This window comes from Staurois parvus, unplaced genomic scaffold (genome assembly GCF_062004578.1).
Source record: "Staurois parvus isolate SC_StPar_1 unplaced genomic scaffold, SC_StPar_1.0 ptg000727l, whole genome shotgun sequence".
NCBI lineage: Eukaryota > Metazoa > Chordata > Amphibia > Anura > Ranidae > Staurois > Staurois parvus.
The window spans coordinates 540,226-567,810 of record NW_028318523.1 but is presented as its reverse complement, the minus strand read 5'-3'; the positions used below and the strand labels follow the sequence as shown (position 1 = coordinate 567,810).

The 27,585-nt window shown below is 45.9% G+C and overlaps 1 protein-coding gene across 1 annotated transcript in view; it reads right to left on the bottom strand.

The window, feature by feature from the left end:
• The window catches only part of STPG4 (sperm-tail PG-rich repeat containing 4), a 100,890-nt gene that overhangs the window by 11,478 nt on the left and 61,827 nt on the right, over positions 1-27,585 (bottom strand). Inside the window, exon 6 of the mRNA XM_089653909.1 lies at positions 26,108-26,212. Within this exon, the coding sequence (XP_089510035.1) occupies positions 26,108-26,212 (105 nt within the window). The remainder of the gene's footprint in view (positions 1-26,107; positions 26,213-27,585) is intronic.

The window sequence follows — 27,585 nt, the reverse complement described above, 5'->3', positions numbered from 1 at the left end:
ACATAAAGCATAATAGTCATATTGACTCATTCATCAGTGCCTGTACAGAAACCAGGCCTGGGACATTGTGTACCTGTTGCACTGCTTCTACACGGAGCTGTTGCTAAATGTTCAGACAGCTGAGGGATTAACATGTTGGCCTGGGTGCTATACACACCATCTCTGAATAAATAGGTAAAGTGTTTCTCAGTGGGGCTGTGAGGCGCCGTTTTGTCAGAGCAAATGGAGGTGCAATATTCCTGTGAATTCTTTCATTTTCAGTGACTGTAGGCCTCTAAAGAGCTCGAGACCCTTAGAGAGGGCTATGGACATTAGTCCTTGGGAGTTCCTTTTCCCCAAAAGTTTCCTATTTTTGTTACTGAAGAAAGCTGAGATCTGGTCACAGAGCTGAAGACCTTCATTAGCTTACTAATGCAGAACTTTAACTAAAAGATTTTTTGGTTTCACAAAAGATTTTATTTGTTTTTTTTAAAGTTTATTTCAGAACAATGCATATAAAAGCATCTAAATAGCACATAAAACAACCAGTAAACAGGCAGGATGATTGTAGAAACATGCCAGAGCACATCGATATGAGGCATGAACAAAGAGTAAACAGCAGTAGTGAAACGTAAGACGCCATTTCCAGTGCAGGAAACCGGGGTACTGATGATTCCAATGAGGGTACCTCTACCAAGTTTGAGAAGGGAAGAGTGCCAATCAGTTCATAAAAGAGGCACTAGAACAAAGGAGAGAAACGGAGGGAAGTGGAAATGACAGAGAAAGAAAACATGGAGAACCAGAAATGAAGGAGGAGAAAGTGGGGGGGGGTTTGCCTGGGAGACAGAAAATGGGGAGGGAGGGCAGGGAGGATAGGGAGTAGGCCTGCATAGACCAGCAGCCAGAGGATAGTGGTAAGTGATATCAAACTGAGAGCAGGGTTTGGTCTATATTCAGGTGGGCCTTGGAGGTTATCAAGGGATCCCAAACCTTACAAAAATTTAGCATGAGAATCTTGAAGTATGGAAGTGAGCTTCTCATGGACCATAGTCCCAAAAAGTTATTTTTGTAATTTTTCTTCTTCTTTTTATTGTCCATTTGTAGTCTTTGTCACCTCTTGTCATCAAGTTAGCAAGTGGGGAAGAATCTACCTAACAAGACCTACACTAGGGGTCTCTACATTTTCTAAACATAAGATCAGTTTACTGTCCTTCAGAATTTAGGGAGGCCAGACTGTGGTCAGTAGGAGGAAAAAATGCCCCAATGTCAATGGGAATAAATAATACCTCAGGCTTGGTGGTTAGTTGTGGTCAGTAGGAGGAGGAATAGTGCCCCATCAGTGGAAGGAATAGTGTACCATCATTGGTGTCAGTGGAAGGAATAGTGTACCATCATTGGTATCAGTGGGAGGAATAGTGCCCCATCATTGGTATTAGTGGTAGGAATAGTGCCCCATCATTGGTATCAGTGGGAGGAACAGTGTACCATCATTGGTATTAGTGGTAGGAATAGTGCCCCATCAATGGTATTAGTGGTAGGAATAGTGCCCCATCATTGGTATCAGTGGTAGGAATAGTGTACCATCATTGGTATCAGTGGGAGGAACAGTGTACCATCATTAGTATTAGTAGGAGGAATAGTGCCCCATCATTGGTATCAGTGGGAGGAACAGTGTACCATCATTAGTATTAGTGGGAGGAATAGTACCCCATCATTGGTATTAGTGGTAGGAATAGTGCCCCATCATTGGTATCAGTGGTAGGAATAGTGTACCATCATTGGTATCAGTGGGAGGAACAGTGTACCATCATTAGTATTAGTAGGAGGAATAGTGCCCCATCATTGATTTTAGTGCAAGAAAAAAATGACTTATCATTGATATCAGTTTAAGGAATAGTGACACGTCATTGGTATCAGAGGGAGGAACTAAGCCCTATAATGAGTCTCAATACAGAATAAAGCTTAGATAGACTCAGAAAACAATGACTTTACAGATCTATACTATAACTAGTATTAAACGCTCCACATGGAGTAGCAACTTGACAGCAGTTGCTGAGCAGCAGCTGCTGTCATGTTGTTACTCCACGTGGAAAGCTAAGCCCTAATGAGTTGTGCCCTAATCAAGAGGGAGTTGTGTTTCCCACTGAAAAGCATTGGATGTTTTTATGACTTTTTCTGTGTACAATTATCCAGTATACAGTCTTTTATCTGGTTTTGCTGTGGCACTCCTTTCTGTATTTCTGTGGTTTGAGACACTGTTGGGTGCCCATTGAGTGAAGCCTTGCTGTGTGGGAGCCACCTCACCAGAGTTATTGAGCTTGTTTGAAGTTTTCCCTTCATCTGACCACGCTTGCAAGTCTAAAAGTTTCTAGCGCCAGCTTGACATGTTTTGTTCTTGAGTTCTTTCTGCACTAAGACTCTACCATTGAGCTTTCAAATGCCAGACCCTAGTAGCGTTTAGAGATTGGCGTTTGACAGGTAAGTGACAGGTGGTGAGGCTTAGTGCTGGAAAGTGGTGGGTTTCTATTTGGAAAGCAGTCAGCCTGGACCTGGGTTCCTTGTTTCCAAGGTCCACTTAGACAAATAAAATGATCTGAAGATACATCACCTTGCATTTGCACTGTACCACAAATGTTGGTGTGTATACTTGACATGGCATGACCAGCTCACTTTAAATCAGGAGTGTCCAACATTTTGACTTTCCTGGGCCACATTGGAAGAAGAGGAATTGTCATGGGCCAGGAGTGTCCAACTTTTTGACTTTCCTGGGCCACATTGGAAGAAGAGGAATTGTCATGGGCCAGGAGTGTCCAACTTTTTGACTTTCGTGGGCCACATTGGAAGAAGAGGACTTGTCTTGGGCACACATAAAATACACAAAGAATAAGGATAGCTGATGAGCAGAAAAAGTCAGACAGATCCCTAGTTAATGATCACCGATATAGATAACATGCCTATCTGAGTAATAAAACTTTATTTTTTTTAAAAATATGTTTTATTATGTTTTAAAAAAAAGGCAACATAAAACTAGTGCAATATTTGACACTGTTTTTTATAATCTAACGCAGGGGTGTTAAGCTCAATTTCATCAAGGGCCACATCAGCATTATGGTTGCCCTTAAAGGGCCAATTGTATCTGTAAGGCTAAATGTCCAGAGCATCCCAACCTCCCTTACATCAGATGCCAAGAGCCCCAACCCTCCCTTAGGATCTGGCAGAGGAGTTCTGTCTTCCTTTCTGCTGCAGAGACAAGGGGGGTGCTGCAGCTACAGGAGAGGTGCAAGAGCCGCATGAAATGGCCAGGAGGGCTGGATTCGGTCCACAGGCCTTGTCTTTGACAAATATAATCTAACGCATCAATATCTGGTTTGATGGATGTAGTAGCAATTCTCAAGGTGCTCATAAGATATTTTGGTTCTAATTTTGCCATTTGTGTGCTTCATCCTTGAGAATAGATGCTCACAAATATAGGTGCTGCTGAAAAGTGATGACATGAATGAGGCATGATTGTGAAGAGTAAAATATTTTTCTTTGGGGAGATACTGTAAAATTTTTCTTTGGCAGAGTGTGTTTGCTAAGTTTAAATCCATTTTTACAAACAATTTTCCAAAAAATCAACATGTTTAAGTTAGTTTACGATTTTGTGTTGGGTCGCAGACAAAGCCGACCCGGGAAGGGGGGGAGGGCGCAGTTTGGACACCCCTGCTTTAAATAATCTTGGTTGTATCCTTCTTTTGCTGTCTAGACTTTGTGCCACTTGTTTAATGGAGGTTTTCCTGTGGAAGCATTTTAGACTGAAAACCAGCTGAATTCAGTGAAGGACCTTCTTGCATAACGACTGTTTTCTTAAATACTACCCATAACCACCTGAAATGCTTACATTTTTATAAAAAAATGTGAGGAAAAAGATGTCCCTGATGACCAAAAACCTCAGAACTGTGACTTGCTCTCCGATTTCTGCAAAAGGTCAATTTCTATAGCAAATTACTGAAGCATAGTAAAATTGATTTTATTTTTCAGAAGAAAAATGGAGTGTGGAAAGAAACAATAGCAAGTACTCTACCTATTATACTTTTCTCATTAAAACACATTTTCTATCATCAAAGCACTGGGAAAAGAATCAAATATATAGCATGAGGAATGGGCCAGTGACAGTATAGGTAAAAGGACATCAACTGAAATACCGTTAGGAGCTCATTCCCTACATGGCCAATCCTGTCAGTTGTCATGTGTGTGACACACGGTTATGATTGCTGCCAGATTATCTGCAACAGGGGCAGACTGACCATTTTGAAACTTGGGCACTGCCTGAGGGCCCGGGGTCAGTAGGAGGCCCCATGAGATGCCCCTGGTACCTTTTTCATAAGATTTTTGAGTTTGGGCAAGGACACAGGGGCCCCATGATCCCCTATTGCCCGGGGGCCCCATGAGTTGTCAGTCCGCCCCTGATCTGCAAATTTGGATTCTAAAGGGAAGGGGGATGGGGAGGGGTCTATGCGAAATGTCTCAGTCCACACTTCGCACCTTAGGGCTCGTTCACACTAGGCTGTTTTGCCAACGCTTGCCAAACGCCCCTATAGCGTTTGGCAAGCGTTGGTCCGGTGTTTGCGGAGCGTTTTTAACGCTCGGCAAACGCTCGGCAAACGCCGCATGCGCGGTTTAGCGGCGGTTGCTAGGCGTTTGCCGAGCGTTAATAACGCCCCACAAACGCCTATAATGCATTTGAGTGGTGTTACCGCTCCTCAAACACCCCGCAACCGCGTCGCAACCGCACCGCAAATGCCGGCCAGGCGTTTGCGGAGCGGCACCATAGACGAGAATAGGAGGCTTCAAAGTCTCCTGACTCGACCAGAGGCGTCCGTTTTGCCGCGACGCAACGCGACGCGACGCAAACGCTCCTGTTAGAACAGCACCATGTGCTGTAATGTGCAGAATTGGCAGAGGCGTTTGGGAAGCGGTAAAAATGCTTCCCAAACGCCTCTCTGCCGCCTGCACACAAGGCTAGTGTGAACGTAGCCTAAGTGTGTCATGACAGAATGAACTCTATTTGCGGCATTTAATCCATGAATGTTAATTATGTACACTATATTGCCAAAAGTATTGGGACGCCTGCCTTTACAGGGATACACTGTTGGGTATTATTTAAATTAAACCATCACATGCTGCAGGGGATAGCACAGCCGGATGCTTTCCAAACCAACAGGATTAATTGTTTTGTTTAACATCAACGGGTTATATTGTTTCTTACAGAGATGCCCAAAATCCCCTGAAAAATTTAAAGGAACATTCCAGTGGTGGCATTTCTATTGTTAGTGTCATGCTTTATATGTGTTATTATTTAAAGTATAATGTCACCTTTGTTCCTAAACATACACTGTATTCCCAAAAATATTGGGACACCTTCCTTTACAGCACATGACTTTAATGGCATCCCAGTCTTAGTCCGTAGGGTTCAATATTGAGTTGGCCCCGCCCTTTGCAGCTATAACAGCTTCAACTCTTCTGGGAAGGCCGTCCACAAGGTTTAGGAGGGTGTCTATGGGAAGGTTTGACCATTCTTCCAGAAGCACATTTGTGAGGTCAGGCACTGATGTCGGATGAGAAGGCCTGGCTCACAGTCTCTGCTCTAATTCACCCCAAAGGTGAGTCAGGACTTGTGCAGGCCAGTCAAGTTCCTCCACTCCAAACTCGCTCCTCCATGTCTTTCTGGACCTTGTTTTGTGCACTGGTGTGCAGCCGTATTGGAACAGGAAGGGGCCATCCCCAAACTGTTCCCACAAACTTGGGAGCATGAAATTGTCCAAAATGTCTTGGTATGCTGACGCCTTAAGAGTTCCCTTCACTGGAACTAGGGGGCCAAGCCCAACCCCTGAAAAACAACCCCACACCATAATCCCCCCTCCACCAAACTTTACACTTGGCACAATGCAGTCAGGCAAGTACCGTTCTAATGGCAACCGCCAAACACAGACACGTCCATTGGATTGCGTGAGAGAGAAGTGTAATTCATCACTCCAGAGAACACGTCTCCACTGCTCTAGAGTCCAGTGGCAGCGTGCTTTACACCACGGCATCCGAAGCTTTGCATTGCACTTGGTGATGTAAGGCTTGGCTGCAGCTGCTCGGCCATGGAAACCCATTCCATGAAGCTCTCTACGCACTGTTGATCTGCTAATCTGAAGGCCACATGAAGTTTGGAGGTCTTTAGCTATTGACTCTGCAGACAGTTGGCGACTTCTGCGCACTGTGCGCTTCAGCATGCGCAGATTCCGCTCTGTCATTCTACGTGGCCTACCACTTGGTGGCTGAGTTGCTGTTGTTCCCAGTTGCTTCCACTTTGTTATAATACCACTAACAGTTGACCGTGGAATATTTAGTAGCCAGGAAATGTCACGGATGGACTTATTGCACAGGTGGCCACCTATCACGGGACCACGCTTGGAGTCACTGAGCTCCTGAGAGCGACCCATTCTTTCACAAATGTTTATAGAAGCAGTCTGCATGCCTAGGTGCTTAATTTTATACACCTGTGGCCATATAGGTGATTGGAACACCTGAATCCAATGATTTGGAGGGGTGTCCCAATTATTTTGGCAATATAATGCATATGGTTTTTCCCACCTAGACATTGGTCCTTTCTATGAACAGCTGTCTCTAAAACATAAAATTATTATTATTATTATACAGTATTTATAAAGTGCCAATGGTTCGCTCAGCGCTGTACATTACAGAGGGGGACAGAACATGTGACAGAACAATACCAATACAATGCAAAACATGAGGGGATTGAGGGCCCTGCTCTTTTGAGCTTACAATCTAGGAGGGAGGGGATGGTGGCACAGGAGGAGATAGCTGTGGGGGATGGGGTGGTAGGAAGAGTGGAGGAGGTTGGCAAGTTAGCAGGGGGTGGGGTAGGCTTCCCTGAAGAGGTGGGTTTTCAGGGTGCGCCTAAAGGAGAGGAGAGTAGGTGATAATCTGATGGCTTGGGGCAGGGAGTTCCAGAGGATGGGTGACACCCTGGTGAAGTCCTGGAGGCGGACATGGGAGGAGGAGACCAGGGAACTAAAGAGAAGGAGGTCTTGTGAGGAGCGGAGTGTGCGTGCTGGGTGGTACTTGGATATTAGGTCGGTGATGTAGTTCGGGGCAGTATGGTGGACAGCTTTGTACGTCAGTGTTAGGATTTTGAATTTGATCCGTTGTGCAATCGGAACCCAGTGGAGGGATTGGCAGAGGGGGGTGGCAGAAACAGAGTGGTTGGAAAGGTGAATGAGTCTGGCAGCCGTATTCAGGATCGACTGAAGCGGGGATAGCCAGCGGAGAGGCAGGCCAGTGAGGAGGGAGTTGCAGTAATCGAATCGTGATATGATGAGGGAGTGGATGAGCTGTTTAGTGGTTTCTGGGGTTGAAAATTGAACTGGTTACCCATGACAGGCAGTGTTGAGTACAAAAACCTTTAAAATGCTGAATTAATGCTTTCTTATGGAAGGCAATTGGGCAAAGGGGATCTTACAGGGGACAATTCACTATTGGTTATCGCATGCATTATGTCAGTCACGTGACCACACATCACATGTTATACTGAAAATGTTTCATATTCATATTCGATGTTTCATATTCATATTAAATTCACTATTGCTAGTATGCGGTATTTACCGCAAATAGCAAGAACGCCCAGTAAATACTGCATAAACAGATGTTAAACTCAATTCACAGAAGGAAATAAATTATTAAATGCATGCAGTAATTAAGAAATGTTCTAGGCATGCGATATGCACTGGTTTTTAAGGAGTGGACGGCCGCTGGCATCCTTAACATCCAGTAACTGTCATGGTTGTTAAGGAGCTGGCAGCCATTGAGTCCTTAACAACCGATGAGTGGTTCCCCACTGACAGCTGACTATAAAAAAAAGAATTGCGGCAATTAAAAAATAGGAAAGAAAAAAAAGCGTGGGGTCCCCTTCCAAACCATAACGGGCCCTTTGGGTCTGGTATGGATTTTGAGTGGAACTCCCACACCAAAATTTAAAAAAATGGTGTACAGCCCCCCAAAATCCATACCAAGCCCTTATCCGAGCATGCAGACAGGCAGGCCAGGAAAAGGGGGGGAACGAGCAAGCTCCCCATCTCCGAACCATACCAGTCCACATGCCCTCAACATGGGGGGTTGCTTTGGGGCAGGAGGGGCTCTGTCTCCCCTAAAGCACCTTGTCCCCATGTTCATGGGGACAGGGGCCCCTTCCCGACAACCCTGGCCGATGGTTGTGGGGGTCTGCGGGCTGAGGGCTTATTGGAATCTGGAAGCCCCCTCTAACAAGAGGGCCCCCAGATCCCAGCCTCCCCTTGTGTGAATAAGTATGGGATACTCATTCACCCTAAAAAAGTGTAGTGTAAAAAGACACAGGAGGCAGTTTTTGTCATCGATCGGGGGCATGCTGGGTTGATGACGTCTCAAGGTGGCCCCGCCCCTTAGTTATGTAAGAACTGTCAAATGGACAGGAACAAGGTGCTTTGGGGGTGGTGGAGCCCCCCGCTCCAAAGCACCCCCCTCATGTTGAGGGCATGTGGCCTGGTAAGGTTCGGGGGGGGGGGGGTGCTTGCTGACCTGACTTTCCTGACCTGCGGGGTACAAAATCCATACCTGACCTGCGGGGCTGGTATGGATTTTGGGGGAGACCCAACGCCATTTTTTTTAAATATTGGTATGGAGGTTCCCCTCAAAACCCACACTAGACCCATTTTTTTTCTTAATTTTTAATTGCCGGCAATTCTTTTTTGTTTACATTCAGCTGTCAGCTGAGAACCCGCTGATAACTCATTACATTACCGCATGTTTTCACTACTAAAATGCTGCATAACTTCATAAAATAACTCATGCAGTCTTTTAGTAGCAATTTTTAGTGAATACCAACAATATTTTTGTATCTTACCGCATACTTGGATGCGGCAACATACCGCTTTGTGAATTGTCCCAACAGACTTTTTGACATTGCAGTAACATGAGTTATGGCGTGCAATAAAGCAGAGTTCCAGTCACACTGTAAAAAAATAAAAGTCAGCAGCTACAAAACGTGTAGCTGCTGACTTGTAAAACACAACCACTAACCTGTCCCTCAACCGCGCAGTGTCCTCCCCGCAGCCTGTTTCACTGGCCATCCTGTGTCCCCGGCGCCGACATCTTCAGTGTGGGTAGCTTAGCCTAGCTTGTGGCTTCACAGCCAGGTGCCCACTGCGCATGAGCGAGTAGGAGTAACGCTGCGCTTTCTAAATGGTCCCAGAAGACTACGGGGGGGGGGTGCTTCCGCTTCCGATCACCCAGGTGATCACAGCAGAAGTGGGGGCGGGTACCTGTCAATTTCGGATTCCCCCCCCTCCGCTCCCCAAAGGTGCCAATCCTTAATGGGGAGCGGGGGACCAGTCTTTAAAGCGGAACTTCCTCTTTTGGGTGGAACTCGGCTTTAAAGTGCATTGTCTAAAGGGCTAAAAATTGGGCATGCACCACTTTCTCTGATGCAGTGCACTACAACACACAGTAGTTGCCTTGTTTAGTGTGTTGGGTTGCCATTGAGATTTGTTGCTATAATGCATTAAATGCTATTGAGTTGCATTGGTTGCTATTGAAAATGAATACCATCACAGCAAGCTAATGCATGTAAGGGCTCATCCACACAGGCGGTAGGGAGGTGGTACAAGCAGATGGTAAAAGTAACCCCCCCCGCCTGCTTGCCTAAACAAGGGCATGAAGCTGTACATATGCTGTGGCCATGAAGCTTTGTTTTGTGACCGCTGCAAAATTTAAATGACATGCCGCATTCATCAGGCAGTATCACCACCAAATGCAATCCATTCAAGTGACTGGGGCTGTGCTGCAATTGCCCTGCAACCGCAATGCATGTGGTTGGGGCTTTGTGGGTTGGCATTTTCAGAGTTAAAACATAATGCCTCCTTACTGTCTGGCTGTAATCATTATTACCTCTTTAAATATATTTTTAAATACAAGCAGTGCAAGTACATGAATGTGATCTGGTATCAGCCTCTGGTAGTCCTTGTACAACAGGGCTGGAGTGTGAGTGGAAGAAGCAGCACATGAAGCCAATCAGTTCATGTGCTCACAAGATGCAAGCTGATAGGAGGAGAGAGCAGAGTGACAGACATGAACTCATCCCTGTGCTGCTTCTAATTTCACTGTCCAATCACAGGCTGACCAGGACAACCTGGGCTCAGAGGAAGTGAGTTGAATAATGCTGGTCATTAGACTGAGGACATCTAGCAGCAGAAAATAAAAGTACTGTGGATTGAAGGTGAGTATTGCAGCTGTTTCTTCTTACCTTTTAATATGCTATGCATGTTTGTCATGTTCTTTTTTGCTGGAGCTATGCATTAAATACCTCTTGCTTGTGAATAAATAAGGTATTGATATTTATGTGTGTGAATTGTATATTTTGATGAGAATATTGTCATTACGTGGAAGGAAAACAGGCTTATAACAACCTATAAGGCTTGGTAAATGGATGTCGACGTCTGAACCATTTTCTCTTTTCTGTTCTATTTCAATATAAAAACACACATAACCATTTGCAGGAACACACCAAACTGGCCTGCAGCAAAACAATAAACATGAGCTGTAGACAGGCTGCATTTTAATTAGCTAGTAATTAACTCTCTAAACAATAATTAACTCACAAATGTTTGAATGTTTAATATGGAGGTAATGTTTATATCTGTGGGTAATAATTTCATGGTGAACATGGTTTCTATTGTTTGTAGTAGATGATGGAGGTACATGGCCGACAGTGTGTTGTTTCTCCTGTTTGTACATACATATGAATAAAATAATTATATGGGGAACATGTAATTCCCCTAAACGATCATGACCTCAGAACTCCATCACCCAAGGAAAAAAAAAATTCTATTTTTGTGAACATTGCTTATAGTACAAACTATAGTAAAAAGGGATATAGATAGAAAAGCTTGTTGGACCATAAAATAATACACATAGGAAAAAAAACATAAAAGGTAAAGAAAAATTATATATATATATATATATATATATATATATATTGTAAGCTCTAACCAGCAGGGCCCTCTGAATCCTCCTGTAATATTATTATTATTTCAGGTACTTATGTAGCTCTGTCCATTTACACAGTGCTTTACATAGTACATTCACATCAGTCCCTAACCCTCAAGGGGCTTACAATCTAAGATCCCTAACTTACATTCATACATACACATACTAGGGCCAATTTAGACAGGAGCCAATTAACCTACCAGCATGTCTTTGCAGTGTGGGAGGAAACCGGAGTACCCGGAGGAAATCCACGCAGGCACAGGGAGAACATGCAAACCCCAGGCAGGTGGTGCCGTGCCTGGGATTCGAACCAACGACCCTAGTACTTAATAAACAACGTTTTTTACTTGTGAGCCATCGATTTATATATAGATATACTGGATCGCTGACATCCCACACATCCTCTATTTATGTGCCAAATTATCCAAAATAAAACTCAATAAACTGAATGCCGCGCTCCTACTTCAGATACATAATTCTGTACAAAACAATATATATATTAAAAACAAAAATTATATTTTGCTAAATATTGAGCCCACATCAAACATAAATAATAAAATTATTATTTGTGAACGACCCTAGTACTGCCAGGCAGAAATGCTAACCCTTTATTATTTTGTAATATATATATATACTGTCACACTTAAATGATTCAGATAATCAAACAAATTTTAATAGTACACAAAGATAACCTGAGCACATACAAAAGGCAGTTTCTAAATTATGATTTCATTTATTAAGGGAAAAAGCTGTCCAAACCTGCCTGGCCCTATGTGAAAAGTAATTGCACCCCCCCCCCTCCTTACTAAATCATGAATGAACTGTGACTAACCACATTTTTTGGAAAGTGAGTTAACTTTCACTTGCCCCGTCCAGGCCTGATTACTGCCAGACCTGTTGAATCAAGAAATCATTTAAATAGAAGCTGTCTGACAAAGTGAAGCACGCTAAAAGATTTAAAAAACAACACATCATGCCACGATCTAAAGAAATTCAAGAAGAGAGGAGAAATAAAGTAATTCACATGTATCAGTGTGGAAAGGGTTACAAAGCCATTTCTAAGGCATAGGGGCGCCAGAAAATCATGTTGAGAGCCATTATCCACAAATGGAGAAAACTTGGAACAGTGGTGAACTTTCCCAGCAGTGGCCGGCTTACCAAAATTACTCCAAGAGCACAAGGAAGACTCATCCAGGAGGTCAAAAAAGAACCCAGAACAACATCTAAAGAATGGCAGGCCTCATGATTTCATGTTATTTAGGGAAAAAGCTGTGCAAACCTGTCTGGCGCTATGTGAAAAAGTAATTGCCCTCCCTTACTAAATCATGACCTGTGAATAACCACATTTGTTGGAAAGCCGAGGTAAAGTGATACTATACCCATGACCCTGCATTCAGTATAACTGGTCTCCCCGGACGCTGCATTCGCTATATCTGGTCTCCCAGGACCCTGCATTCGCTATATCTGGTCTCCCAGGACCCTGCATTCACTATATCTGGTCTCCCCGGACCCTGCATTCACTATATCTGGTCTCCCAGGACCCTGCATTCACTATATCTGGTCTCCCCGGACCCTGCATTCACTATATCTGGTCTCCCAGGACCCTGCAGTCACTATATCTGGTCTCCCCGGACCCTGCATTCACTATATCTGGTCTCCTTGGACCCTGCATTCGCTATATCTGGTCTCCCTGGACCCTGCATTCAATATATCTGGTCTCCCCGGACCGTGCATTTACTATAACTGGTCTCTCCCAGACCCTGCATTCGCTATATCTGGTCTCCCCTGACCCTGCATTCACTATAACCGGTCTCCCCCAGACCCTGCATTCACTATATCTGGTCTCCCCGGACCCTGCATTCACTATATCTGGTCTCCCCGGACCCTGCATTCACTATATCTGGTCTCCCCGGACCCTGCATTCACTATAACCAGCCTCCCCCAGACCCTGCATTCACTATATCTGGTCTGCCCAGACCCTGCATTCACTATATCTGGTTTCCCCGGACCCTGCATTCACTATATCTGGTTTCCCCGGTCCCTGCATTCACTATATCTGGTCTCCCACAGTACAGAGAACATGGAAATGCAATTATTTTAGCAAATATAAATTGCTAAATACCTTTTCTCATTAGCAGTATATAGCAGTCTTGTGACTTCAAGCAGTGTCCAGCGAGGCACTGGTTAAAGCTTGCAGGAGGAGTTTTCCTTCTGCTCTAGGAGGATGCAGAACCCCTGACCTCTGTCTGGACAGTGCTAATTGGCACGGTGTTGATCACATGCACTCTCCCAAGAAAAAAACAAACTTCTCTAGCAACACACACAACTGAGCATGTGCAGATTGTCTCCACACGATATGTCTTATCAGGAGATAAGAGGGGGGCACTGGAAGAAGGGGAGGATAAGAAAAGTCAGGATCAAACAACATTTTTACACAATGCAGAGGATTAGCCCCTTAGGTTCCACAGTGAGTATAACAAGCATGCTTTACTGCATATACAGACTGGTTTTACTGCTGTGGGTTTAGTAACACTTTAATGTAGCAAATGTGCATGCAACAAAGCCTGATTAGCTAACGTAGCTACGGCTACCTCTGGAAGGTCTTACAAATCACTTGTGAAAAACCTATTTAAAATTACCAGTGTGAATAACAAGCATAGGCTAGCTTAAAACACATGTAGACATACATATAGTGCAGGCAAACAGAGAAGACAAAACATAAACAAATATACAAATTGATGACGTCCGGACACCTATTATAACCATACAATGGGATATACCGGAACACCTGACAGATGTGACTGTGAATAAGAACAATAAGTATTACCAATTGTATGGATATTGGGGGGGGGTGTAGTAACCTAAACTCCAATAAATGTTCCTGATTAATAGTAAGGACCCTGATAGTTGTAATGGGTTCAGGAGGAAAGGATCAATAAAGCACAGATGATGTAGTCATATTGCAGTCCTATCCATTCATAGATGGTAGCCTCCTTGTCGATACAAGATATAATAAATATACAGTCCACGGTAAGTGGAATATAAGGCCTGATTGGGATGAGTGGCGTCCAGTCCTTACTAATGAAGCAGCAGTTGAAGACACAGTCGAGATAAATTAAGGACATACAGTGCAATAGCCTGAAGAGCAAAGCAGTTATAGTGTAGCGGTCAGAGCAGAGAGCAAGAGGATGACAGTCAAGGCTGTAATGTGGCTTAATGGAATAAAGAACGACTTAAATGTAGAAGTTCAATGATCGAGTGCAAAATCGGCTTACTCATCCGCCATACCAATGTGTACATTCATTCGTCTCCGGCTAACACTCAATTAAGGACATGCAGCATAATAACTAGGAAAGCAAAGCAGTTCATGTATAGCAATAGTGGTCAGAGCAGAGAGCAAAATGTATACAGACCGGGCTGGTTCCAGAAGCGAAGTGGAATGGGAAATGGTATATGTGAACAAAAGCAAAAAAGGGCGCATTCTCATCGTGCATTATCGTGGTACACAGGGGCGGACTGACCATGTGGAAACTTGGGCACTGTCAGGAATGGACTCGCCAATAGTGGTGGGAGTCACCTGCCTTGTGGGTTGCAGTGCCAGGACTGGCCAGCGGGTGCTCTCAGCAGCCAGAGGCTCACTCCTGCAGTCAGCCAAAACACCTGAGGCTGATTGCAGAAGGTGCATATAAGGAATGGCCAGACTTGCAATCAGGGCCTTGGTGTATGTTTCCCAAGAGCCCCTGTACCTGCATCCTGTCTGCTTCCTGTCTGATCCTGCTTCATCCCTGACTCTGATTGAACTCCGCCTGTCCTGACCTCTGCTATTCCTGACCACTCTCCAGTCTGCTCCTTTGTACCTTGTCTGCCTGATTGTTCCTGACCCGGCCCGTCTGACTATGCTCTGCCTGCTCCTTTGTACCTTGCCTGCCCGTTTGCTACCGACCCAGCCTGCCCGACTACGCTTAGTATTGTTCTTTTGTTATCTGTTGGGGGTTTTGGTTTGGTTTGTTTGCACTGTGTTTATGTTTAGTCTTGCACTGCGTTTATGTATTGTTTAGTCTTAAATAAATTATATTGTTTATACTATATCTGAAGCCTGCGTTTCCCTGTGTCAGTCCACACATTTCTGGTCATACCCGGAGCCCTGACAGGCACTGCCCGAGGGCCCAGGGTCAGTAGAGGGCCCCATGAGATGCCCCTGGTACCTTTTTTATAGGCTTTTTTGAGTTTGGGCAAGGACACAGGGACCCCATGATCCCCTATTGACCGGGGGCCCCATGAGTTGTCAGTCCGCCCCTGGTGGTACACCACGTATTTATTGAAAAAACATATAGATATACAGTATACTCACAAACCAAAAGAGAATAAAAACAGAACAGGTAGTCCGCAATACCAGTCCAATGAAATACTGTGCCCTAAATAGGGATAGGCTGACGCGTTTCGGGAGATGAACTCCCTTCTGAAGAGTTTGTCTCCTGAAATGCTTTTGTTCACCAGTACCCAGATTTCCCGATCTTTGAAGGGCTGCACCTCACCGTTTGGCATTACGAATACCCTTTAGTCTGCATGAAGATTTGAGTGCTGGTTTCGTTTGTTCTTTTGGGAAACGTTATATGTATAAAGCTTCCATCGCGAAGTGTTAGTTCGGCTTACCCATCCACCATTTGTGAATACAATTCCTTACATCTCCAGCATATATACGATTGTTCTACCAACCATGTCATATGATTTGCTGCATGTCTCGCTGTCCTTCGGTTTGTTAGGAAGCTGCATGGAGTGCCCTCGTAGTGAGCACGGCGTCCTATGAAGTGATGTATGACGTCAATGCGTTTCGCTAGAAGGTAGAGTAGCTTCGTCTGGGCATAGGTGATCCCTTAAAAGTCCATAATCATCACCTTAGCTCCGTCCTGGTTACTCTTCTTAAAGGAACAAAGTCTAGTGTGTTTACCTTTGTTACAGTAACTGACAATTGATTTTTTGATTAAGAATTATACCAATAAACTGTAACAATTTTTTATATCAGTCCTTACATTTTGTCTTCATAAGTAACCACTATATCCCCTCTATGGGGATTCGTTTTTGTGATGGGTACAAAGATAGCACCGAATTTTAGGTGAAGGTATACTGGGTTACTAGCTCTTTATTACCCTCGTATTGAGTTTTTGTTAATACTTCTGGAAGGTGCCTGATATTTGCTGAGAGTTGCAGCTTAAAACATTGATAATGAGTACAGGCTTGCTTAAAACTGTCAGCATTTGCTCCTTCTAGAAACGTCTTGGACTGTAAGTCCACAGTGAATATAACAAGCATGCTTTACTGAATATACAGACTGTTTTACTATTACTAGTTTAGTAACACCTTAAATTTCACTTGCCACATCCAGGCCTGATTACTGCCAGACCTGTTGAATCAAGAAATCACTTAAAAAGTGAAGCACGATAAAAGATTAAAAAAAACAGCACATCATGCCATGATCTAAAGAAATTCAAGAACAGAGGAGAAACAAAGTAATCAAAGTAATCGACATGTATCAGTGTGGAAAAGGTTACAAAGCCATTTCTATGGCTTTGGGACTCCAGCGAACCATGTTGAGAGCCATTATCCACAAATGGAGAATACTTGGAACCAGGGGCGGACTGACAACTCATGGGGCCCCCGGGCAATAGGGGATCGTGGGGCCCCTGTATTTTTGCCCATACTTAAACCACACCCAAAACAGCCTATGAAAGGTACCAGGGCCATCTCATGGGGCCCCCTACTGACCCCGGCCCTCGGGCAGTGCCCGAGTTCCCAGATGGTCAGTCCGCCCCTGCTTGGAACAGTGGTGAACCTTCCCAGGCATGGCTGGCCTACCAAAATTACTCCAAGAGCACAATGATGACTCATCCAGGAGGAAAAAAGAACCCAGAACAACATCCAAAGAATGGCAGTCCTCGCTTGCCTCAGTTAAGGTCAGTGTCCATGATGATTCAACAATAAGAAAGAGACTGGGCAAAAATGGCATCCATGGGAGAGTTCCAAGGCGAAAGTCACTGCTGACCAAAAAAGAACACAAAGGCTCATCTCACATTTGCCAAAGAACATTTTGATTATCCCCAAGACTTTTGGGCAAATATTCCGTGGACTAATGAGACAAAATTTAAACTTTTTGGAAGGTGTGCATCATGGCCGGATCTAGGGGGTGCTGGTATGAGCTACGCCTCCCCAGATTTCAGTGGCGTCCCCCATACTACTTTGGATGTCGTGCGGAGCTAAGTGCTCCTACTCCTCTACATGCTGCAGATCACCTTACTGCAAACCTCCCCTGCTAAGTAACATTACTAAGACAATTGCCCCACATCCCAGGTCCCATCACAGCTCAAGGTGCCAACGTTGCCCTGAAATGCTTCCTTCCAGACTGCCACTGAACTAGAGGAGCAGAGCTGGGAATGTGTTGCTTGCAGGGGCGGACTGACAACTTATGGGGCCCCCGGGCAATAGGGGATCATGGGGCCCCTGTGTCCTTGCCCAGACTCAAAAAAGCCTATGAAAAAGGTACCAGGGGCATCTCATGGGGCCCCCTACTGACCCCCCGGGCAATAGGGATCATGGGCCCCTTGTGTCCTTGCCCAAACTCAAAAAAGCCTATGAAAAAGGTACCATGGGCTTCTTATGGTCCCCCTACTGACCCCGAGCCCTCGGGCAGTGCCCGAGTTTCCAAATGGTCAGTCCGCCCCTGGCTGCTTGTTTAAAAAAAAAATCCCACACTGACCACTGCCTACTAGATCCGTGTTGGCTCCTGTAAGGAGGAGGATGGTCAGTGAACTAGAGTGTGCAATGACCAAAGGTGAGCATTGTGGATGAGTGGCCGGACACAGGAGGAAGAAGTGTGTATAGGAGGAAAGGGAAACTGTTGGTTGCAGAGATTAGAGCTACTGTATAGATAGATGGGGACTAGGTACAGAAGTGAAAGCTTTGAATGAAGGGGGAGGGGGGGGGCTTGGTGCAGAGTTGAGAACTGTGGATGGGTGAGGGCAGGTTGCCAAGTAGGAACTTTGGATGGACTGGGATGCAAAGGTGGCAGGACACGCAGAGGTGAGTTGTGGCCAGGGATGCAGAGGTGAGTTGTGGCCAGGGATGCAGAGGTGAGTTGTGGCCAGGGATTCAGTGGTGAGTTGTGGCCAGGGATGCAGAGGTGAGCTATGGCAGGGCGTGCAGAAGTGATTTGTGGCCAGGGATGCAGAGGTGTTAAATTATGTTAGCAGTTCATTATGTTTTATTTTTTTAGTTTGGAAAGCAAGCCCCTTTCTTTTTTCCACTGCACCCCAGATCAGACTGGCTAGATTCAGACCTAGTGTGCTTCTTGTTACATCTGGCATAAAATTAAGACAGCATTTCATAAAAAGAACATCATACCAACAGTCAAACATGGTGGTGGTAGTGTGAGGGTCTGGGGCTGCTTTGCAGCTTCAGGACCTGGACGACTTGCCGTAATTGATGGAACCATGAATTCTGTGCTCTATCAGAACATCTTGAAGGAGAATGTCCGGCCATCAGTTCGTGACCTCAAGTTGAAGTGCACTTGGGTTATGCAGCAGGACAATGATCTGAAACACACCAACAAGTCTACCTCTGGGTGGCTCCCAAAAAACAAAATTAAGGTTTTGGAGTGACCTAGTCAAAGTCCAGGCTTAAATACGATTGAGATGCAGTGGCATGACCTCAAATAGGCGGTTCATGCTCAAAAACCCTCCAATGTGGCTCAATGAAAACAATCCTGCAAAGAAGAGCGGGCCAAAATTCCTCCGCAGTGATGTGAAAGACTCACTGTCAGTTATCGCAAATGCTTCATTGCTGTTGTTCCCGCTAAGGGTGGCACAACCAGTTATTAGGTTTAGGGGGCAATTACTTTTTTGCATAGGGTCAGGAAGGTTTGGACAGCTTTTTTCCCTTAATAAATGAAATCATTGTTTACCCTCTTGGAGCCGGCCAAACGCAAATATGTGGCCTCCCGGGCGTCTGGGCCTAGACGCCGAGCGGCCACACATTTGCGTTCTATTAAAAGAAAACATATGTGCTGAGAGCGCGCGCACTGTGTGCTCTCAGCACACATGTCTGATACTCATGGAAAGGTCCCGATCTCCTCTTTTGATCAGGACCAGGGGCGGACTGACCATTTGGAAACTCGGGCACTGCCCAAGGGCCCAGGGTCAGTAGGGGGCCCCATAAGATGCCCCTGGTACCTTTTTCATAGGCTTTTTTGAGTTTGGGCAAGGACACAGGGGCCCCATGATCCCCTATTGCCCGGGGGCCCCATGAGTTGTCAGTCCACCCCTGATCGGGACCTTTTCCAATCATGTGATTGCTGTGACGGTGTGTTACAGCGGTCACATGACCCTAAACCCCGCTTCTGAAACCCTTAAAGGGCCGGAAGGTGCAGGCGCCAAGGGGTTAAAAACTGCATTTTGTATTTATATACACATTATACAATATGTTCAAACATATATTCAAAAACGTATCCAACATTTTTTATATAGATTAGAATTTATTTTTAACTTCTTTATTTTTCTTCTTGTGTGTATTATTTTATGGCCTGACATGTTTTTCTATTTATATCCCCTTTAATATAGGAATAAAATGCTTTGTGTATTTCTATTGGGCCAGTCATGATCCTAGCAATAGATAATATGTAAACACAACATTTCATATTCCTGATATGTGCCCGCTGTACCATGTACTTGTATGAAAAAGTATTCTGTTCTTTGCAATACTTCCTTTGTGTGAATTCCCTGGTGTTCCTGCCAGTTCCTCTGCTTTCCTATTAAAACCTGACCACATTAGGCATGAGAGCACAGTGTGGCAAGTCTTCTATCTGTGCTGGGAACTCAGCCTGCTCTCCTCCAATGATCAGACTTGTCCTGACACCCCGCCCCCCGCCCTCCCTACACAGCCATTCACTGGGAAGTTCAGTGTACTGCTATTCCTCCTCCCTCAGCTCTTATGTAGCTGAGAACAGAGGGCATGTGATCACTTATAAAAAAGGGGAAAAAAGGTATTTATAATGTTTTTTATACGTATACACAAATGTTTTACCTTTCGTTTCTATTTTAAACTGAATGGGTTGATTTACAAGGGGAGGGTTTACAATCACTTTAATTAAGGCATGCATAGTTCTAGGGCTGTGACTTTTGGCACAATAGGGAAAAGGCCTCCTTAGGAAAGTGAATTGATGATGATGGTGACACAGGGGTACTTCGGCCTGTGGACCAACTGTCCTGTGATCAGCAAGGCTGTGCTATGTGTAGTCATACAATGGCGGCTAAAGGAACTAGGCCGCAACGTCTAATAACTATGTGCAATGTCCGCAACTATGTGCAGGAAAGTAGCAAAGGTGGAGCAGGTGTCAGTGTTCCCTGTCCTTGTTAATGCTTGGGACTCTCTCAACCGGGGGATGGCGTCTGGTGAACTCTGGGGGTCTGTCTCTCCCATTTACGACAAGGCCGCCCCCCACTCTCTGGTCCCGCCTGCAGCACTCGGTCAGGTCACTTGCTAGCACATTAACTTTCTCCATGATGCGGCAAGGTCAGCGCTCAGTAGACTTTCCTTCTCTCCTCTTTCTCCCTTTCCATGGCCTGGTTCGGTCCTCCCACAATCAGTGCACTCCTCTCTCAAGATCTCTCCCCTCTCACTTCCTGTCTCATCTCTTACCCTCACACCAGCCCCTCTGGGAAATGTGGTTGTTTTCTGCTCTGCTCCTTAACAAAGTCCTGCGATTCAGCATACAAGTTCCATGGGGCTGCTATACAGAGCGTGAATGCCACTGCTCTGCAGGACACTGCCATCTTGTGTTCAATTTACCATTCTGCATCCTATTAGCAGGGTGTTACACATGAAGTATGAACAAAGCATATCCTTCTATAGTGTGTACTTATCTCAATTAAGAGCACTAAGTATCATTTCCATCTGCTGCTTCATTTCTCTGCTAACAGCATAAATCACTGTCGTCAAGTTTTCCTGACACCAAGAGAAAAATGGTGTCAGGAGAGGGATCTCCAGCAGATTGACAGCCTCAGCTCTGTTCCTGTGCTGTGTGAAGAGGGTATGTCTCTTTCCTCCAATCAGTTATCCTCACTGAGCTCTGCAGTGTGTAATTTCAGCTCTCCGCCCCCTTGTTTCTGAACTCCTTAAAAATTCAGCACTTTGAATGGATGTAGAGAAGAGTAGACAGCAGATTAATAGGTACAACGTATGTAGAAGGATTTGGTTAATCTCTGTGTATCACCTGAGGCCAATCATGTCACTGGGTATATGCAGGGCCGTGGATAAGGGGGTACCACCAGTCCTCTTGTACAGGGCCCAGGCCAGCAGGTGGGCCCAGGCAGTTAGGTTAATTGTATGTGGACAGGGAGGATGATCAGCTCATTGTGGGGGGGGGGGGTTGACAATTACTGGAACCGATCTCCTGTATGGCTCTCTCTGCAGCAGCTAAAGGTTGGCTTCTTCTCCTTTACCTCCTGCTGGCCTTCAGCTGTTGCAGAGTGAGCCATACGGAGGACCGGTTCCAGTAATTGCCCCCCGCTGCTCCCATGACCATCCCTGTTTACCATACATTTCCCCCTGCTGCCCAGGCCCCCACCCCGCAGTGCCACTGCCTCCCTCCTCTGCTTCCTAGCAGCAGCTGCAAGCACACAATAGGATCCTTCAGGATGGAGACCGGGAGCAGGGTCCTGTAAAAATGTCACATTTACCAGCCCCTTCCTTTCCTGACACAATGAGGGGCCAATCAGGGGTGGACTGACTATTTGGAAACTCGGGCACTGCCCGAGGGCCCGGGGTCAGTAGGGGGCCCCATGAGATGCCCCTGGTACCTTTTTCATAGGCTTTTTTGAGTTTGGGCAAGGACACAGGGGCCCCATGATCCCCTATTGCCCCGGGGGCCCCATGAGTTGTCAGTCCGCCCCTGGTGCCAATCACTCACTGTGTTCATGCATAACTGAAGCATAGTAAACTGTTTTTTATTGGGGGGGCAGGAAGTGGGCCCTGGCAGGTTGATTGTACGGGGCCCTGGGTACATGAAAGGGTTTACAACCACTTTTTACTGGTTGTCTAGAATTGCTCTTTTATTTCTTCAGTATAAATATCATGATTATGTTTTCTAAACCTTTATTCAAGCCTGTATTATTAGTTGTGAACAAAATACAATCCAAAGCAGCAAACTGCTAATACATGATCTAAACACTGTGCTATCTCCTAATCTGATGGGAAATGTATTTCGTCTGGCAATGTTTTTATCCCGCCCTAATCCCGAAAACCGCAGAAGTTTGTAGAACTAAAACGAGTGCGCAGTAAAAGTCACATAAACCGTGACATGCCTGCCAGTCGGATGGGCCTTCCGAGGTACAATTGGTTCCCTGCCAACATTTCAAGGCTCTGGATTACATGATCTTGCCTTTGTGCTCCGTCTCGTTTAGTGGAACCAGAGAAGGCAAGGCAGCTGCCTTATTATCTGGTGCTAAGCCATTAGATCAGCTGTAAATTATGTATTTCCTGTGTCTGTAGACAACCAAATAAATGATATGTCCTCACTAGGATCTCTGGTCTTCTCTGTGCCAGGCAAACGTGCATTTAGTTTGGGGTTTGTTTAATTGTAAACATTTTATTTTCTCTACTTTTTCAATACCTGCACTTTGGTGTCATACTATAGCAATATATTTTACATATTCTGCACTAATGTTCACTTGGAATCAGGGGCGGACTGACCATTTGGAAACTTGGGCACTGCCCGAGGGCCCGGGGTCAGTATGGGGTCCCATGAGATGCCCCTGGTAACTTTTTCATAGGCTTTTTTGAGTTTGGGCAAGGACACAGGGGCCCCATGATCTCCTATTGCCCGGGGGCCCCATGAGTTGTCAGTCCGCCCCTGCTTGGAATATACGGACTTTTGGAACTGTGAAAGCAATAGCAATATAAACCTGTGGATAACAGTGGTAAGTTCCAAGTTCCAGAATTAACCTCAGGCATGAAATATGAACAGAGCATTTCCCTCTATAGTGTGTACTTGTTTCAATTCAGAGCACTACGTGTCATTTTTGTCTGCTGTTTCATTCCTCTGCTATCAGCATAAGTCACTTCTGATAAGTTTTCCTGACACCAAGAGAAAAATGGTGACAGGGGATGGACCTCCAGCAGACAGACAGCTTCAGCTCTGTTCCTGTGTGCCGTGTGGAGGGGAGGGGGGGGCGTTTGTCTCTTGCCTCCAATCAGGGGCGGACTGACAACTCATGGGGCCCCCGGGCAATAGGGGATCATGGGGCCCCTGTGTCCTTGCCCAAACTCAAAAAAGCCTATGAAAAAGATACCAGGGGCATCTCATGGGGTCCCTACTGACCCCAGGCCCTCGAGCAGTGCCCGAGTTTCCAAATGGTCAGTCCACCCTTGCCTCCAATCAACTCTCAGAGTTCTCATCACTGAGCTCCACAGAGTGTAATTACAGCTCTCCCCCCTCTTTTTTCTGAACTCTAACACAAGCTTTTTAAATTTAGCACGTTGAACAGACTTAGAGAAGACTGAAGGTCCAACTTATGTAGGAGGGTTTGGTTCATATTTGTGTATCATCTGGGGCCAGTCACTTCACTGGGTATATGTGAGGGTTTACAACCGGGTTTCCGATCAGGTCTGCCTGCCCATTTTTCCAGCAGACCCGATCAGAACCTCTATTCACCTTTATTGAGCGGCGGGTGTAAACGGACATGTGTCCGTTTACATCCCCTGACATTCAATCCGATCCAGGGGTGGACTGACCATTTGGAAACTCGGGCGCTGCCCGAGGGCCCAGGGTCAGTAGGGGGCCCCATGTGATGCCCCTGGTATCTTTTTCATATGCTTTTATGAGTTTGGGCAAAGACAGAGGGGCCTCATGATCCCCTATTGCCCCGGGGGCCCCATGAGTTATCAGTCCGCCCCTGATCCAATCTAATCAGCCAAAAAAGAGATGGATGGGTATCCCCTAGTGTCCGTTGGATCAGGTCGGATGGCAGTCAGATGGAAGAGGACAGATGGTCTGTTTACATCTGACCGCCGATAGAGGACAGCGGGCGGTGTCCGTGTCCGCTCTGCATAGGCGGAGCGGACACGGACCTGTCATCCACTTGCTCAGCAGACGGGTTCACCCCGTGTGAAAGGGGCCTAAGTCCTTTTGTCAAAGCCCGTTATGATCACATTAAAAGAAAATATAACCCTTGTACTGAAGTGCTTTGCTTAATTGTGTAAAACTCCATAAAAGTGGAAAAGATCAAAGATCAAATATTCACTAAAAAGTTAGTTACCAAAGAAATGTTCCAATAACTACAACACTTCTATTATACCAACATCATTGCGTCAATATACCGTATTTTCCGGCGTATAAGACGACTTTTTACCCCTTGAAAATCTGCTCAAAAGTCGGGGGTCGTCTTATACGCCGGTATACGGCATACTGACACTTTTTAGGGGGGCGGTGCCACCGCTGCCCCCCCCCCCCTTCCAACGGAAGGGACACTAAGTACAGGGGTGGGCAGGGGCTGTTTCTTACCTGGCTCCGGTCCCACGACGATCCGGTCCAGGAAGCGCGGCTGCTCCTTCAGTTCGGCCACTGGATGTTTGCGCGGCTGCTCGGCTCCGCCTCCTCACCGGTGATTGGCAGCCAGAACTATAGCTCAGGAAAGGCACACAGGCGGCCAATCACCGGCGAGGGGATGGAGCCGAGCGGCCCCGCGAAAATCGAGTGCAGGAGCAGCAGGTAAGTGTTCAGGGTAGAGGTGCTTCTGCAACCACATATGCTGGCTGCAGCAGCACCATACTAGAACAGGGTCAGCAAGTGTAATTGGTGTCAGTGGGAGGAATAGTGCCCCATCATTGGTGTCACTGATACCAATGATGGAGCACTATTCCTCCCACTGACACCAATGATGGGGCACTATTCCTCCCCCCAGTGACACCAACGATGGGGCATTATTCCCCCCCCCACTGACACAAATGATGGGGCACTATTCCACCCCCCACTGACACCAATGATGGGGCACTATTCCACCCCCCACTGACACCAATGATGGGACACCATTCCTCCCACTGACACCAATGATGGGGTACTATTCCTGCCACTGATACCAATGATGGGGCACTATTCCTGCCACTGATACCAATGATGGGGCACTATTCCTCCCACTGATACCAATGATGGGGCACTATTCCTCCCACTGACACAAATGATGGGGCACTATTCCACCCCCCACTGACACCAATGATGGGGCACTATTCCACCCCCCACTGACACCAATGATGGGACACCATTCCTCCCACTGACACCAATGATGGGGTACTATTCCTGCCACTGATACCAATGATGGGGCACTATTCCTGCCACTGATACCAATGATGGGGCACTATTCCTCCCACTGATACCAATGATGGGGCACTGTTCCTCCCACTGATACCAATGATAGGGCACTATTCCTCCCACTGATACCAATGATGGGGCACTATTCCCCCCACTAATACTAATGATAGGGCACTATTCCTCCCACTGATACTAATGATGGGGCACTATTCCTGCCACTAATGCCAATGATGGGGCACTATTCCTCCCACTGACACCGATGATGGGGCACTATTTCTCCCACTAATACCAATGATGGGGCACTATTCCACCCACTGACACCAATGATGGGGCACTATTCCTCCCACTAATACCAATGATGGGACACTATTCCTCACACTGATACCAATGATGGGGCACTATTCCTCCCACTGACACCAATGATGGGGCACTATTCCTCCCACTGGTGTGCATTGGAAGAGGGGTAGTCTTATACGGCGAGTATAGCCCAAACACTACATTTTAGCAGGAAAAGTAGGGGGCCGTCTTATACGCCGGCAAATACGGTAATAAAGAGAGGAAATACACTCACTGGATGCTGCTATTATTAAAAAACTCAAAATAATAATAAAAATGTGAAAAATATACAAATCACAAATAATAGCGCAAACCAAATCACACAACTAAATATAACCACCTCCAGATCAAATATTGCTTCTGTGGACTTACATTAACAGATGAGCGGAACCTGGGCACACTTGATTTGAAACTTGAGGAAATACTCGGAGAAGGAACACCTTTCAGATTATAGTCTCCTGGTCCAGGGCCTTCTTTCTGTTGTATAAACAGGATTAGTGATTAGCCATTTGTCCTCTAGCATTGTCATTCACATGAATAAGTAGCAATTACCAGTCCCATTTAATTGAAGTAGGAAATATCTTACATTATTTACATTAGATATTCAGATAGCTGAGCTGACTTGTTGAACTTGTAATCCTTTAATGATATCTTTCTGATCTGTGTTTTTGTTACTGAAATAACAGCACAACGAGTTATTGGTGAATTAATCCCCCGTCTTGCCATGCTCAGCCAATAGGATGTAAGTATTGCAGTGGAAACAGTATGAGTTATTTCCATGTTGTGTCAGATTTTCTAAAGAATTTGTTGCTACCCGAAGCCTGATGCTAGATTGCTAATGCTTTGTAATGGCTTCTTTTGCAGCACGTGTCAACCACAAGGCCCGTGGGCATGTGTCCCTCACACCTCTCCTGCAGCTGCGGGACCCCACTCATCTCCACCCCCCACCTTGTCTCAGTAGTCAGCAGCAGGCAAGACAGAACTCCTCCGCCACATCCTGCACTTCTTCATGCAGCCACAGAGAGGCGCGTCTCTGCCCCCCCCCCCATCTCAGCATTTGGCAACAGAGAGGAGGACAGAACTCCTCTTACAGATCCTTTGCCCCTCTGTGTAGCTGCAGTACTCGCCTCGTTTTTGCCTCCCCTGCTCTTAGCATTCAGCAGACTCTGGCAGCTGACTCCAGCCCTCCTCTGCTGGTTCTCCTCCAGACTCTGCACAGAATGGTTCCCAGCTCCATCGCCAGCTTCTTCCCAGCAGCAGCACAAGGTAAGGGAGTGCACTGTGATGTAGGGAATGGTGGGGGACTGTTGAATTCTGATAATGGGGGAGCACTTGACAACTGATGTATGGGGGGGTGGGGTGCTCTGGACATCGAGACTTACAGATAAAACCAGCCCTTTGAGGCCAACCATAATGCTGATGAGGCCCACAATTAAATTGAGTGACACCCCTGCTTTACAGGAAACACCTCACTTACAAAGAGTAAAGGGCTTTTCTTAGAAGTGGAGTAACCTTTCAATAGAAATCCATCAAGTTGTACCTCCACTGGGGCCCAGCAATAGAAAGATCCCGTGGGTATTTTCCCATATTCGGCCCCACAGCCAGGCACACAAACACAGTCACTTTCTGGCTCCGTAAACAGTCCAGGGGTGTTTTTTTTTGGTGTTTTTATTTTTGGGGTAACTTGAATAGGGATTGGGGATGAGTGGCCTGCTCCAAAAAAGGACTATGTACAAGATGAGGACACTAACTTTCTTCTTTTTCAGCACTTTAAGTACAGTCCTTGCAAGGACCAATAATTCATTTGGCTTAGTTGAAGCAAATGAAAGCCACAAACTTCTTTAAGTGAC